Source organism: Diceros bicornis, chromosome 2 (genome assembly GCF_020826845.1).
Source record: "Diceros bicornis minor isolate mBicDic1 chromosome 2, mDicBic1.mat.cur, whole genome shotgun sequence".
NCBI classification, from domain to species: Eukaryota; Metazoa; Chordata; class Mammalia; order Perissodactyla; family Rhinocerotidae; genus Diceros; species Diceros bicornis.
In genome coordinates, this window is record NC_080741.1 from 16,673,672 (window position 1) to 16,689,770 (window position 16,099).

Genomic DNA, 16,099 nt, shown 5'->3' on the forward strand with positions numbered 1-16,099 from the left:
TATGTAAAAACAAATCTGGTAAATTCCAAGAGCTGTTTTGGCAAGTGAAAAAAAACTTTTACTGAAGTTTAAAAGTATATGTATATGTTTATTTTATATAAAAATCCCATCTTTTTTAGAGGTAAAATTCACCATTTTAAAGTGTACAATTTAGTGGCTTTAGTACATTCACAGTGTTGTCAACCATCACCACTATCGAGTTCCATAACATTTTCTTCACCCCAAAAGGAAACTCTGTACCCTTCAAGCAGTCCCACCCAACACTCCCACCACCAGCCCCTGGCAATCACTACTCTGCTTTCTGTTTCTATGGAAAAATCCTGTTTGTTAAATAGGATTTGCCATCAATTGTTGGTTCTACACTAATAGTAAAGGAGAAACTTAAATACTTCTGTATTTGGGAAGCCTGTATGGAAGACTCTGGAAAGTTACATAATTTAGGACAATCCAGGATCGTGCCCTGCTCTATTATACAGGTGAACACAGTGCAAATGGCCCTTTACTCAATCTTACCATCGCTGGCAGGCTTCACCAGGTCAAGCATCTGGCATAGCAAATCATGGAATGGCAATGGCTCAATGCCCATGGCTTCCATCCGTTCACACTGCTCCTCGTAGAAGTACTCCAGCTCGTACATGGAGAGTACACCGTCCCCATCCACATCCATGCAGCGGAACCAATACTCAATGCTGGAGATAAGGACACTCATTAGCAATGGCCTGGTAAAGGTCCTTTCTTCACCCAGATTTATCATCGCCCATGTTTCTTTTTACAAGTTACACATGTGTATACTTTCGACTTAGACATAGTTTTACAAAATTTGTTAGCAAAATGGCAGACCCCTTCTTCCCTTTATTTTCCCTTCCCCAGAACCAACCACTTTCAACACCCGATTATTTTGGTTTTTATCTTTGTATTTTCAGGTAAGATGCCTACATTGCTCCTTTTAAGAACTGTGTATTAATTTTTCACCATGAAAGATGAGGTTTTAGCTCTTTAATCAATCATTCCACTTTACCAACATGCCCTTCCCAACCTTTTAATATAGTCAAATTACTGAACATTCAGTTTATAACTTGATATTTTTCTTTTATCTCTTATTTGCTTAGTTTTCTGTGTACAAGTTACTAATTCAATCCCAAAAGTCTCTGCCTGTTTTCTACATCCATAATCTGCCCCATCAGGTATTCTATTAATTGGGTTTTCCTGATAAAGTCTTTCTCAGTTCCTTCCGACCTACTCTAATCTGGACTGGTTGATCCCTAGGCCTGGTTCACAGTTTCATCCTAGGGATTCCTTTCACTTTTCTCCTGTTTCTTGTATCTCACATTTTCCTCATTCTTGGTTTACTTCTTTTTTTGGTGTAACACATTCTTCAGGAGCTTCCTAAAAATGGGAGCATGGCAGGTATATTTTTTGAGATCTTGGATAGTTGAAAATACCTTTTATCTACCTCCTAATTCGGTTGGTATTTTGGCTAGTTATAGAATTATAGTATGGTGGTGCTTTTCCTTCAGATTTTTAAAGGCACTGATCCATCGTCTTCTATCTATCCACTGTTGTTGAGAAATCTAAAGCATGCTGATCTCTGATCCTTTGACTGTAATCTGTTTTTTTTTGTTTCTTTGAAGCCTGTAGAGGTTTCTCTGAGTCTCTGGTGTTTTAAAATATCATGATGAAGTGCCTTGGTCTAGGTCTAATTCATCTATTTTGCTGGACTTTCTGAGAGCCTGCTCAATTTGGAAACTAGTATCCTTTAGTTCTTGGACATTTTCTTAAATTATTTTATTTCTTCCCTGCCTCTCTTTCCCCTTATCCATTCTCTTTTTTTGGAACTCCTGTTATTCAAATCTGCATAGTCCAACATGGTAGCCACTAGCCACACGTAGCTAGTTCAATTTGAGATGTCTGTAAGTGCAAATGCACAACAGATTTTTGAAGACAGTAAGAAAGAAAGAGTAAAACCTTTTATCAATATTTTTATATTGATTACACATTGAAATAACATTTTAGATATATTGAGTTAAATAAGATATATAATTAAAATTAATTTTATGTTTCTTTTTACTTTTTTATTGTGGCTAATTTTATTTAAAATTTTTTTTTCTTTAACATTTTAAATAAAAATTGCATTTAAGGTATACAACGAGATAATTTGATATATATAGTGAAACAATTACTACAGTAAATCTATTTAACATTTCATCTCCCTCACAAAGTTACCATTTTTTTGGGGGGAGGTGGGAGGATGAGAGGACCTGAAATCTACTCTCATAGCCAATTTCCAGTATTCAATACAACATTATTAACTATAGTCATACTATACATTAGATCTTTAGACTTATTCATCCTACATAACTGCAATTTTGTACCCTTTGAACAGCATCTCCCCATTTCCCCCACACCTCCAGCCCCTGGTAACCACCATTCTATTCTCTGCTTCTATGAATTTGACTTTTTTTAGATTCCACATATAAGTGAGATTATGCAGTATCTGTTTTTCTGTGCCTTACATCATTTAGCATAATGTACTCCAGGTTCATCCAGGTTGTTGCAAATGACAAGATTTCCTTCTTTTTAAAGGCTGAATAATATTACATATTGTGAGTGTATATATAAATATACCACATTTTATTTATCCATTTATTCATCGAGGGACATTTAGGTTGATTCTATATCTTGGCTATTGTGAATAATGCTGCAACGAACATAGGAGTGCAGATATCTCTTCAAGATACTGATTTCAGAGTTCTGGTTCAAGATGACGATGTAGGAAGTTCCTGAACTCACTTCCTCCCATGGACACACCAAATCTACAGCTACATATGGAATAGTTTCCTCTGAAAAAACCTAAAAACTAGCTGAGTGACTCCTACACATCAGGCAAATGAAAAAAAACCCCACATCTAAGCAGGTAGGAGAGGCCGAGACACAATCTTGCTATAAACTCCACCTACCGCGCGGCAACCCAAAATCAGGAGGTCACTCAGAACCTGGAGCTTCCCCCTGAGGAGTGAAGAGTTTGAACCCCACATTGGGCACTTCAACTTTTGAGACTTGCAACTGAGAGATGACTCCCCAAAACATCTAGCCTTGAAAACCAACAAAGCTTGTGTCCATGAGACCCATACGGCTATAGTGAAGTGAGAAACAGGACTCGTGTGCTTGGACTCACCTGCCCCGGGGCCCAGAGCAGAAGGAGCTGATAGAGAGGCGCCAAGACTTTCTGTGAAAGAAGCTCATTTCCTTATCTTAAAGCCTCGGCCCAAGGGGCAGGCATCTAATTTAACACACATCCAGGGGCCTGCTGTTGTCCTTTCTGGGGACAGAGGCTAGCAGGCACCATCTTTATACTCTCCCTCTGCCTCGTTCCAGCCAGTGGGCACCATCTTAGCGCTCTCCCTCTGCTTCGCTCCAGAGTGCCAGTATCTCCCAGTGGGGAGCTTTTACATGCATCTGGTACCCTGGTTTTTGTGGCTGCCGCCCAGGGTATGTCCCTTGATCGCCTGGCTCTGGAAGCCAGGGGGACATGTGTTCCTAGGTCCCATGGGACTATAACAATTGGAGACAGTTCTTAGCAGGGTACCATACCCAGGGCACTGCACAGACAGCAGACTGAAACACACCTGTAGTCTTTCAGTGAAAGAGGGCTATTTGCTTGTCCAGGAACTTGGGCCTGAGGGGCAGGCTTTTGGTTTGGCACACATCTGGAGGCCTACGGAGGTACTCTCAGGAAACAGAGGCTGGTAGATGCAATCTTTGAGCTCCTTCTCTGCCACTCTCCAGCAGCCAGTATCTCCCAGACAGGAGCTGATACCCTTGTCTGATGCCTCAATTTTTGTGGTTGCCCCCAGGGACATCTATAGATTGTCAGGCTCTGGTGGCCAGTGGGGCTTATGCTTACAGGTTCCATAGAATTGTAACCAATGGAAAAAGAGTTTTTAAATGGCTACTACCCCCAGGGCACAGCAAGAGGCAAGAGAACCAGGAGCCTAGTCTTTCTGTGAAAGAAGCCTATTAGCTTATCATCATAGCTGCAGCCAGAGGGGCAGGCTTCTAATTAAACACACATCTAAGGGCTGACGGTAATCTCCTTTCCAAAGACGTTGGAGGGTGGGTGCTATCTTCATACTCTCCCTCTGCTGCACTCCCGAGTGCCAGTATCTCCTGGAGGGGAGCTTTTACATGCACGAGGTGCCCCGGTTTTTGTGGCTGCCACCCAGGGGACACCCCCATAATTGCCTGGCTCTGGTGGCCAGAGGGGCTTGCATTCCTGGGTCCTATGGGACTGTAACAATAAGAGAGACAGTTTTTGGCAGGCTACCACACCCAGAGCACTGCACAGACAGTAGACTGAAACACACCTCCCAGTCTTTCTGTGAAAGAGGCCTACTTGTTTGCGCTGGGGCTTTAGCCTGAGTGGCAGGCTTCAGGTTTGGCACACATCTAGGGCCCTAAGGAGGTGCTTTCAGGGAACGTAGGCTGGTGAATGCCATTTTAGTGCTCTCCCTCTGCCTCGCTCCAGCTTGCTGCTATCTCCCAGAAAGGAGCTTATACAATTTTCTGATGCCCCAATTTTTGCGACTGCTGCCCAGGGGACACCTCTAGATGGCTTAGCTCTGGGCTTACGCTTGCAGTCCCACAGGACTGTATATATTTGAATAACTTAAAAGCTGCTCCCTGAGGATCTAGCTTCTAATCAGCCTGAATCTAGGTGCTGACTGAGATCCTCCTCTTTGGGACAATGATAAGTCTTGGCACATGCTCAAATACTGGGAACCATTAAAAATAAAATAGGCTGCTGGGACAATCACAAAGGGTTGAGAGACAACCAAGAGCTAGGGCAGGGTTGAGTGATAAGGTGCATCTCCTACATGAGACCACTATTTCAAGACTGAGAGAAGTAGTTGTTTTATCTAATGCATCAAAACCAACAGGGGCTGGCCCCGTGGCGTAGTGGTTAAGTTCGTGCGCTCCGCTTCAGTGGCCCGGGGTTTGCAGGTTTGAATCCCGGGTACTGACTGATGCACCGCTCATCAAACCATGTGTGGCGGCATCCCATATACAAAGTAGAGGAAGACAGGCACAGATGTTAGCTCAGAGCCAATCCTCCTCACACATACACATACACAGACACAAAACCAACAAAGAGAGTCAAGCAAAATGAAGAAACAGAGGAAGATGTTCAAAACTAAAGAACAAGATAAAACCTAAGGAAAAAATCCTTAATGAAATGGAGATAAGTGATTTAACTGGTAAAGAGTTCAAAACAATAGTCATGAAGATGCTCACCAAACTCAGAAGAATGGATGAACACAGTGAGAACTTCAACAAAGACACAGAAAATATAAGAAACTACCAAACAGAAATCACAGAGTTGAAGAATACAATAACTGAACTGAAAAATACACTAGAGGGGTTCAGCAGCAGACGAGAGGAACCAGAAGAAAAGATCAGTGAACTCGAAGACAGGGCATTAGGACTTATCCAAAAGAGCAGCAAAAAGAAAAAATTATGAAAAATGACAATAGCTTAAGGGACTTATGGGAGAACATCAAGCAGGGCAACATTTGCATTACAGAGGTCCCAGAAAGAGAAGAGAGAGAGAAAGGGGCAGAAAACTTATTTGAAAAAATAATGGCTGAAAACTTCCTTCATGTGGGGAAGGAAACAGACATCCAGATTCAGGAAGCCCAAAGAGTTCCAAATAAGAGGAACCCAAAGAGACCCGCACCAAGACACATTATGATTAAAGTGTCAAACGTTAAAGACAAAAGTCTCTTTTAAGAGAATCTTAAAAGCAGCAAGAGAAAAACAACCTTGTTATGTACAAGGGAACCCCCATAAGACTGTTAGCAGGTTTTTCAGCAGAAACTGTGCAGGCCAGAAGGGAGTGGCATGATATATTCAAAGTGCTGAAAGAAAAAAACCTCAAACCAAGAATACTCTACCCAGCAAAGCTGTCATTCAGAATTGAAGGAGAAATAGTTCTTCAGACAAGCAAAGCTAAAGGAGTTCATCACCACCAGACTGGCCTTAAAAGAAAAGTTAAAGAGATTTTCTCTACGGGCCGGGCCCGTGGCTTAGCGGTTGGGTGTGCGAGCTCCGCTGCTGGTGGCCCGGGTTCGGATCCTGGGCGCGCGCTGACGCGCCGCTTCTCTGGCCATGCTGAGGCCGTGTCCCACGTGCAGCGACTGGAGGGATGTGCAGCTGTGGCATGCAGCTATCTACTGGGGCTTTGGGGGGAAAATAGTAAATAAATAAAATCTTTAAAAAAAAAAAAAAAAGAGATTTTCTCTAAGCTGAAAAGAAAGAGCACTAATTAGTAACAAGAAAACATGAAAGTATAAATCTCACTGGTAAAGGTAAATATATAGTACATGTGGTGGCTTAATCACTTACAAAGCTAGTATGTAGGTTCAAGACAAATGTGGTAAAAATAAGTATAACTACAATAATTAGTTGAGGGATACACAAGATAAAAAGATGTAAAATTTGACATCAAAAACAAAATGTGTGGAGGGGGTGAAGAGTAAAACTGTAGACCTTTAGAATGCATTCAAACTTAAGTTCTTATCAACTTAATATAGACTGTTTTTAATATGAAATGTTATATGTAAGCCTCATGGTAACCACAAAGCAATAACCTACAGTAGATAAACAAAAGATAAAGAGAAAGGAATCTGGGCCGGCCCCGTGGCGTAGCGGTTAAGTGTGTGCGCTCCACTACTGGCGACCCGGGTTCGGATCCAGGGTGCGCACTGACGCACCGCATCTCCAGCCACGCTGAGGCCACATCCCACATACAGCAACTAGAAGGATGTGCAACTATGACATACAACTATCTACTGGGGCTTTGGGGGAAAAAAAGGAGGTGGATTGGCAATAGATGTTAGCTCAGAGCTGGTCTTCCTCAGCAAAAAAAAAAAAAAAAAAAAAAGAGAAAGGAATCTAAGCATACCACTAAAGAAAGTCATCAAACCATAAAGGAAGAGAGCATGAGAAGAAGAAAGGAACACAGGAATGTACAAAACAGAAGAAAACAATGAATAAAATGGCAATAAGTATATATCTGTCAATAATTACTTTAAATGTAAATGGACTAAATTCTCTAATCAAAAGACATAGAGTGGCTGAATGGATTAAAAAAACAAGACCTATCTATATGCAGACTACAAGAGATTCATTTCAGATGTCAGGACACACACAGACCAAAAGTGAAGGCAAGCAAAAAGATATTCCATGCAAATGGAAACCAAAAGAAAGCTGAGGTAGCTATACTTAAATCAGACAAAAGACTTTAAAACAGAGACTGTAATAAGAGACAAAGAAGGGCATTACAGAATGATAAAGGGGTCAATCCAACAAAAGAATATAACATTTGTGAATATTTATGCACCCAACATATAGGAGCACCTAAATATATAAAACAAATATTACCAGACCTAAATGGAGAAAGAGATAGCAGTACAATAATAGCAGGGGACTTGAATACTCCACTTTCATCAATGGCTAGATCATCCAAACAGAAAATCAGTAAGGGAACATCGGCCTTAAACAGACATGTTAGACCAGATGGACTTAACAGATATATACAGAATGTTCCATCCAAAAGCAACAGAACACACATTCTTCTCAAGTGCACATGGAATTTACTCCAGGATAGATCATATGTTAGGCCACAAAACAAGTCTTAATGAATTTAAAAAGACTTAAATCATATCAAGCATCTTTTCTGATCACAATTGTATGAAACTAGAAATCAATTTCAAATCGAATCAAATCAAAAAAATAAGAAAACTGGAAAATGCACAAATATGTAGAGATTAAACAGTGTGCTACTGAACAACCAATGGGTCAAAGAAGAAATCAAGAGAATGCAAAAAACACTTTGAGACAAAAGAAAATGGAAATACAACACATCAAAACTCATGGAATGCAGCAAAGCTGCTCTAAGGAGGGAGGTTTATAGCAATAAATGCCTATATCAAGAAACAAGAAAAATCTAAACCTAACTGTATACCTCAAGGAACTAGGAAAAAAAAAAAGAGATGAATCGTAAAGTTAGTAGAAGGAGGCAAACAACGGATCAGAGCAGAAATAAATGAAATAGAGACTAAAAAGACAATAAAAAAGATCAATAAAACTAAGTTGTCTGAAAAGATAAACAAAAGTGACAAACCTCTGGCTAGAGTTACAAAAAAAAGAGAGAGGACTCAAATTCAGAAATGAAAGAGGAAACATTATGACTGATGTCACAGAAACATGAAGGATCATAAGAGACTACTATGAACAATTATTTGGGGCCGGCCCTGTGGCTTAGCGGGTAAGTGCGCGCGTTCCGCTACTGGCAGCCCAGGTTCGGATCCCGGGCGCGCACCGACGCACCGCTTCTCCGGCCATGCTGAGGCTGTGTCCCACATACAGCAACGAGAAGGATGTGCAACTATGACATACAACTATCTACTGGGGCTTTGGGGGGAAAAAAAAGGAGGAGGATTGGCAATAGATGTTAGCTCAGAGCTGGTCTTCCTCAGCAAAAAGAGGAGGATGAGCATGGATGTTAGCTCCCGGCTGATCTTCCTCACAAAAAAAAAAAAAAAAAAAAAAAAAGCAAAAACAAAACAAAAAAAACCACAATTATTTGCCAAGAAATTTGACAACCTAGAAGAAATGGACACATTCTTAGAAACACACAACCTACCAAGATTGAATCATGAATAGAAAATCTGAACAGACAGGTTACTAGAGTAAGGAGATTGAATCAGTAATCAAAAACCTCCCAACGAACAAAATTCCAGGACGAGATGGCTTCACTGGTGAATTCTACCAAACATTCAAAGAATTAACACTAGTCCTTTTCAAACTCTTTCAAAAAATAGAAGAGGACGGAACACTTGCAAACTCATTTTATGAGGCCAGCATTACGCTGATAACAAAACCAGCAAGGATGCCACAAGAAAAGAAAATTATAGGCCAATATTGCTGATGAACATAGACACAAAAATCCTCAACACAAATATTAGCAAACCAAATTCAACAATACAGTAAAAGGATCATATGCCATGATTAAGTGGGATTTATTCCAGGGATGCAAAGATGGTTCAACACCTGCAAATCAATCATTTCCAAATATTTATGAATTTTCCTCCTGTTACTGAATTTTAGTTTCATACTATCGTGGTCAGAAACGATACCTGATATAATTCAATCTTCTTAAATTTATTAAGACTTGTTTTGTGGCCTAAAATATAATCTATCCTGGAGAATAGTCTGTGTGTGCTTGAAAGGAATGTGTTTCCTGTTGCTGTTGGATGCAATGTTCTGTATATGTTTGTTAGGTCCATTTGGTTTATAGTGCTGTTCCAAGTCCATTGTTTCCTTATTGATTTTATTTAGATGATCTATCCATTGGCGCAAGTGGGGTATTGAAGTCCCCACTATTACTGTATTGCTGTCTATTTTTTCCATCAGTTCTGTTAATATTTACTTTATGTATTTAGATGCTCTGTTGTATATTTACAATTGTTATAGCCTTTTGATGAATTTACCCCTATATCATTATATAATGACCTTCTTTGTCTCTTGTGACAGTTTTTGACTTAAAGTCTATTATGTTTAACTACTGCCACCCCTGCTCTCTTTGGTTATCATTTGCAGGAAATATCTTTTTCTATCCCTTCACTTTTAGCCTACGTGTGTCCTTAAAGCTAAAATGAGTCTCTTGTAGGCAGCATACTGTGGGGTCTTGTTTTGTAATCATTTAGCCACTCTGTGTCTTTTGAATGGCAGTTTTGATCCATTTACATAGTTAAGGCTTACTATTGCCATTTTGTTAATTGTTTTTTGACTGTTTTGTAGTTCCATCGTTCCTTTCTTCCTTTCTTGCTGTCTTCTTTTGTCATTTGATGATATTTTTGTAGTGGTATACTTTGATTCCCTTATCTTTTGTGTATCTACCACAGGTTTCTTATTTGTGGTTACCATGAGGCTTATATAAAGCATAGTTATAACAGTCTATTTTAAATTGATAACTTAACTTCAACTGCATACAAAAACTTTATGCTTTAACTTCTCCTCCCCATATTTTATGTTACTGATGTCACAATTTATGTCTTATATATTGTGTATCCAGTATCAAATTACTGTAATTATAGTTATTTTTTAATACTTTTGTCTTTTAACTTTTACACCAGAACTGAAAGTAATTTGTGTACCACCATTACAGTATTAGAGTATTCTGAATTTGACTATCTTCTCACCTCTACAATGAGTTTTATACTTTCATATGTTTTCATGTTAGTTGGCATCCTTTCCTTTCAACCTGAAAAACTCTCTTTAGCATTTCTTCTAAGGCAGGTCTAGCGGTGATGAACTCCCACAAACTTTGTCTGTCTGAGCAAGTCTTTATCTCTCCTTTATTTCTGAAGGACAGCCTTGCCAGGTATATAGTATTATTGGTAGGCAGTTTTTACTTTCAGCACTTTGAATATATCATGCCACTCTTTCCTGGTCTGCAAGGTGTCTGCTAAGAAATCCACAGCTAGTCTTATAGAGGTTCCCTTGTATGTGATGAGTTGATTTTCTCTTGCTACTTGCAAAATTCTGTCGTTAACATTTGAGAATTTGATTTTAATGTGTCTTGGTGAACATTTCTTTATATTTTATCTGTTAAGGGTTCCTTGTGCCTCACGGATCTGGATGTTCCTTTCCCTCTCTAAATTAGGGAAGTTTTCTGTCATTACTTCTTTCAGTAAGCTCTCTGCCCCTTTCTCTTTCTCTGCTCCTTTTGGGACTCCCATAATGCATGTATTGTTTCTTTTGATGGTGTCCCATAAAGTCCTGAAGGCTTTCTCCATTGTTTTTTTTTCCTCTGACTGGGTAATTTCAATTGACCTGTCTTCATCCTCCCTGATTCTTTCTTTTGCTTGATTGAGTTTGCTGCTGAATTTTTCAGTGCAGTCATTGTGTTCTTCAGGCCCAGAATTTCTGTTTCATTTGTTTTTATGGTTTCTATCTCTTTGTTGAACTTCTCATTTTCTTCATGTATTGTTTCCCTGATTTTGCTTAGTTGTCTTATCTGTGTTCTCTTGTAGTTCACTGAGATTCTTTAAGATGATTATTTTGGAATTTTTTTGTGAGGAATATCAGCCCTGAGCTAACATCTGTTGCCAATCCTCCTTTTTTTTGCTGAGGAAGACTGGCCCTGGGCTAACATCCATGCCCATCTTCCTCTACTTTATATGGGATGCTGCCACAGCATGGCTTGATGAGCAGTGCATAGGTCTGCACCCAGGGTCCGAACCTGTGAACCCTGGGCCACTGAAGTGGAGTGGGCGAACTACACCACTGGGCCAGCCACTATTTTGAATTTTTTGTCAGGCAGTTCGCAGATCTCGATTTCTTTAAGGTTGGTTACTGGTCTTTATTTTGTTCCTTTGGTGGTGTCATGTTTCCCTGATTATTTATGATCCTTGTGGCACTGCGTTGGTGTCTCTGCATCTGAAGAAGCAGGCATCTCTTCTAGTCTTTACAGGCTGGCTTTGGCAGGAAAATCCCTTTACCACTGTCCCTGTCCAGAGATTCTGGGTAGGCTGATAGATGGAGTCTGTGGGGAGGTTTACTGCTAGAGTCCTTGGGCAGGCTGGTCAGGTGCCTGAGTCCACAGGGACTGATCTGGTAATAGGTGTATCTTGAGAATGAGTCTGTGGGGACTGGCCTGATGCTGGGATGGGCCTGTGGTGCCTGAAGCCTGGGTCTGCAAGGGTAGGCTGGAACCTGGGTCTGTGGGGGCTGGCCAGTGTTGAGGTCTACTGGGTTTCACTGGAGCCTGGGGCTCCAGGGGCTGGTCTGGCATGGGGGTGAACCTGGGGCTGCAGGGGCTGACATGGTGCTAGGCGAGTCTGGGGGATGAGTCTGCAGTAGCCCACCTGGACTCTAGGGTTGTGGAGGCTGGTCTGGTGCTAGGGTGAGCCTGGGAATACAGTGGTGGGTCTGGAGCCTGGAGCCTGGGGCCTGGCCTGGTGCTGATGGCCCTGAAGGCTGGGAACACTCGTGCTGGCCTGGTACTGGTGTTCATTGGGGCAGGCCTGTTGCTGGTTGTGGAGGCTGGTCTGGTGCTAGGGTGAGCCTGGGACTACAGGGGTGGGTCTGGAGCCTGGGGCCTGGCCTGGTGCTGATGGCCCTAAAGCTGGGAACACTCATGCTGGCCTGGTATTGGTGTTCACTGGGGCAGGCCTGGTGCTGGGTCCACAGCCAAGTTGGGTCTCACTTCACTTTCCTTCCCCCATGGGGAGGGTGTCTCTTTTCATCCTGGGCTGCCTGGGCTTAGCAGATAGGGTGATACGGGTAATGTGAGATTGTCCTTTCTACCCTCTTCAGTGTATCTTTTCTTATTGCTGTACTCCACCCAGGTGCTGCAATGTCTCACCTAGAATCCTTAGCTCTTTTTTCTTTTTTTCCATTTTCTATTTTTTTTTAAATTTTTTGTTTATTGCAGTAACATTGGTTTATAACATTGTATAAATTTCAGGTATACATCATTATACTTCTATTTTTGCATAGATTACATCATGTTCACCACCCAACTACTAATTACAACCCATCACCACACACACGTGCCGAATTAGAATCCTTAGCTCTTGTGAAGGTTTTTGCACATGGATAGTTGTTCATATTGACGTTTCTGTGAGGGGACAAGCAATAGAAACTTATATTCTGCCATCTTGCTGACATCACTCTCTTATGGCTAAATTATAAAATTACAAATATGGCTTGCATCATATTTCAATTTCCAGTTCTGTTGGACTTTTTCGACTGGTTCTGTAATTTTCATATCTTGTCTCTGTTTTTTTGTCTTTTTGTGAGGAGATCAGCCCTGTGCTAACATCTGCCAATCCTTTTTTTTTTTTTTTTTTTTTTTGCTGAGGAAGACTGGCCCTGGGCTAACATCCATGCCCATCTTCCTCCACTTTATATGGGACGCTGCCACAGCATGGCCTGCCAAGCAGTGTGTCGGTGTGCGCCCAGGATCCGAACTGGTGAACCCTGAGCCGCCGCAGCGGAGCACACGCACTTAACCATTTGCGCCACCAGGCCTTATCTCTGTTTTCTATTGCTTCATCGTTTTTTTTCTTGTTGTTCTTTCTGGGAGGTTTACTTAGCTTTATCTTCTGAATATTGTGTCTTTTATTTCTGCTATCATAGTTTTGATTTTCCAGAGTTCTTTTTTAGTTCTTGGAATGTTCCTTTTATAAAAAGTACCATTTTGTTCATGTTCTGTGAATGTAATTTCTTCTCTTATCTCTCCAAGGATATTTAATAAGTGTCTTGGTTTCTTCTTGAAATTCTCTGTTTCATCCAAGTTACTTTTTCCCCTTTCTATTTGTTTGGTCTCTATCTTTTATGTAGGAGGCTTTAATCAGGTATTTAGTGATCCTTTGTTCTCTGCTCATATTTAAGAGTAGATGCCAAGTTCTGACCTATGGGTTTGCTGACTCTGAGCTTTACTGTAAAATGATCTGGCTGGGTTCTTTTCTTGGGGTTGACCTGATGTCATATGTTCAGGTCTTTATTCTTAGGATGGTCAGATTCTCCAGAAAAGCATGTTTTAGTTTCTTGCCAGGATTCTGCAGTTTGAGTGAGGAATAAAGACTGGGCAATTCAGCAATCAGTATTCATACACTCATTTAATCTGTTTTCAATATGGTAACCATACCTTCAATTGTGCCCAGTGCTCTCCAGTCCAAAGGCCCTCTCTTTTACACTCTCCAGGAAATAAAGCACCAGTATTCTGCCTGGGTAGAGGAGATGATCTGGAGACCAAATGTTTCTTTAAGCAAAGATTCTATAAACTCTCCTGATTTCTGGCCCTACCTTTACCATACCCCAACTTCCAAGGTTCCTGGTATCCCCAAATCCTGAATGTTTGGAGGTTTTTGCTGGGTATATCCAGTTGATTCTTGGACTTTACCTCTGGTGGCTTAGGATTCAGGTAGTCTGCTAAGTTTATTTACTTTCCAGTTTTCAAATCTTTATTATTGCTATATCTTCTCCTTTTCCTTTGTTATTATGGGGTTATTCCTTAAAAAAAATCTCTTTACTGTCATTTTAGTGGAATTTCAAGAGGTACCAAAAGTACTACCTGTAGTTAAGCTGCTATCTTCCCTCAGAAGCTTATTCACACTCTATTATGGCCACTTTATCATTTAGCATTGTCATTTAGAGTAGCATGTATAACAATGTCATCAACTAATCACAGAATATGAAGCCACCAGCATTAGCTGGTAACAGGGAATGATATTTTTCTATAAAGAGCCACTGATTCATGGCAAAGTAAAACTTCTCAAAAGAAGGTTCTAGGAAACACTTGGGTAAATTCCCATTTGTAGGCCTTAAGCCATATTAAGAACCTCCATACATTTAATGGCTTAAAAAAATCTGTTTTGAGGGGAGAAAGGTAAAAATAACTAAGTTGTAACTATTAATCCTTTTCAAGTAAGTCACACTAAGATCTCTGTGCACCTTTATTCAGAAAGACAAATTTTACATTACTGCAACAAATTGAACATGTAATACTTGCAAAGTTCTTTTGAGAAATTTATTTTTAAAATTGTACCAGCTTGATTTTTAATGTTACCACCATTGAAGAACAGAGGAGATATTCACTGGATCCAATGAAGATGAGGTAATAGAGTTTGGCTGTGGTGAGGTCTAGTCATATCACATCTACTATAAGAGTTTTAAAAGGGCAGAATATGGCCCCACTTCTTGAAACATTTCCTGATTGTGAGGAAAAACTCGAGGAGACAGATCTCATGAGCAGAGGGCTACAATAAACATGGTAATATACGGTTGTTATACCATTGTATCATTATTTTTTTAGTAATAATGTTTTCAGCAGTACAAAAAGGGGCAGTAGACTATCCTTTGACTGGTCTCTAAGGTCTCTTGGTGCCTTGAAATTCCTTATTACTGGGCCGGCCCTGTGGCTTAGCGGTTAAGTGCAAGCACTCCGCTACTGGCAGCCCGGGTTCGGATCCCTGGCGTGCACCGACGCACCGCTTCTCCGGCCATGCTGAGGCCACGTCCCACATACAGCAACTAGAAGGATGTGCAACCATGACGTACAACTATCTACTGGGGCTTTGGGGGAAAAAAAAACGAGGAGGATTGGCAATACATGTTAGCTCAGAGCCGGTCTTCCTCAGCAAAAAGAGGAGGATTAGCACGGATGTTAGCTCAGGGCTGATCTCCCTCACACACACACAAAAAAAAAACAACAACAAAAAAGAAATTCCTTATTACTTATCTTAAGATAATAAAAATTAGGGCAATAGGAAGAAAGTAACTCTTGATTTTGACAAGTACCTAAAAAGACTAAAGTGAAAGGCAATTTATTTTATTGGGAAATATAAACTGAAGTACTTTAGTCATTTGCATTTTCAATTAAGAACAAAGATAACAGTCTATACAATAAATAAAGTTACAGCATACACTTCAGTTCTTTGTAATAGATCAAAAGAGAGGAAGAAAGCTAGAATGCAAAGAAAGAGGCACATATATTGCCTCAAAATTTTCCCAAGTCACATGATAGCTGCCTTTCCATATTTGAAAGAGTATCATGTGGTAGATGAATCAGATATACTTCTGTGAGTATTAGAGAGCATAAAAAGAATCAATGTACAAAAGAGAGAAGATGTTTGTAAGCTTAGAGCTAGAAAAATAAAACAATATACCTCAGTAGACGGTTATTTGTCCCAGAAAGTTTAGAAACAGGGGCTGTCTGGATGGTTAAACACATATAAGACACATTCAGAGGGAATTTTTTTTTTTTTTTGTGAGGAAGATCAGCCATGCCAATCCTCCTCTTTTTGCTGAGGAAGACTGGCCCTGGGCTAACATCTGTGCTCATCTTCCTCCACTTTATATGAGACACCGCCACAGCATGGCCTGACAAGTGGTGCATTGGTGCGCACCCAGGATCCGAACCCGGGCCACCAGCAGCGGAGCGTGTGCACTTAACCGCTACGCCATGGGGCTGGCCCCAGAGGGAATTTTCTTATTGGAAATAATAGATACTCTCTAAAGTTTCTTCCAA

At 40.6% G+C, this 16,099-nt stretch overlaps 1 protein-coding gene across 2 annotated transcripts in view; it reads right to left on the minus strand.

Annotated features, from left to right (window-relative positions):
- PPP2R3A (protein phosphatase 2 regulatory subunit B''alpha) overlaps positions 1-16,099 on the minus strand; it is a 121,557-nt gene that overhangs the window by 28,838 nt on the left and 76,620 nt on the right. For both annotated transcript variants that reach the window (XM_058552656.1, XM_058552666.1), the window contains exon 10: positions 514-689. In XM_058552656.1, coding sequence (XP_058408639.1) covers positions 514-689 — 176 coding nt within the window. The remainder of the gene's footprint in view (positions 1-513; positions 690-16,099) is intronic.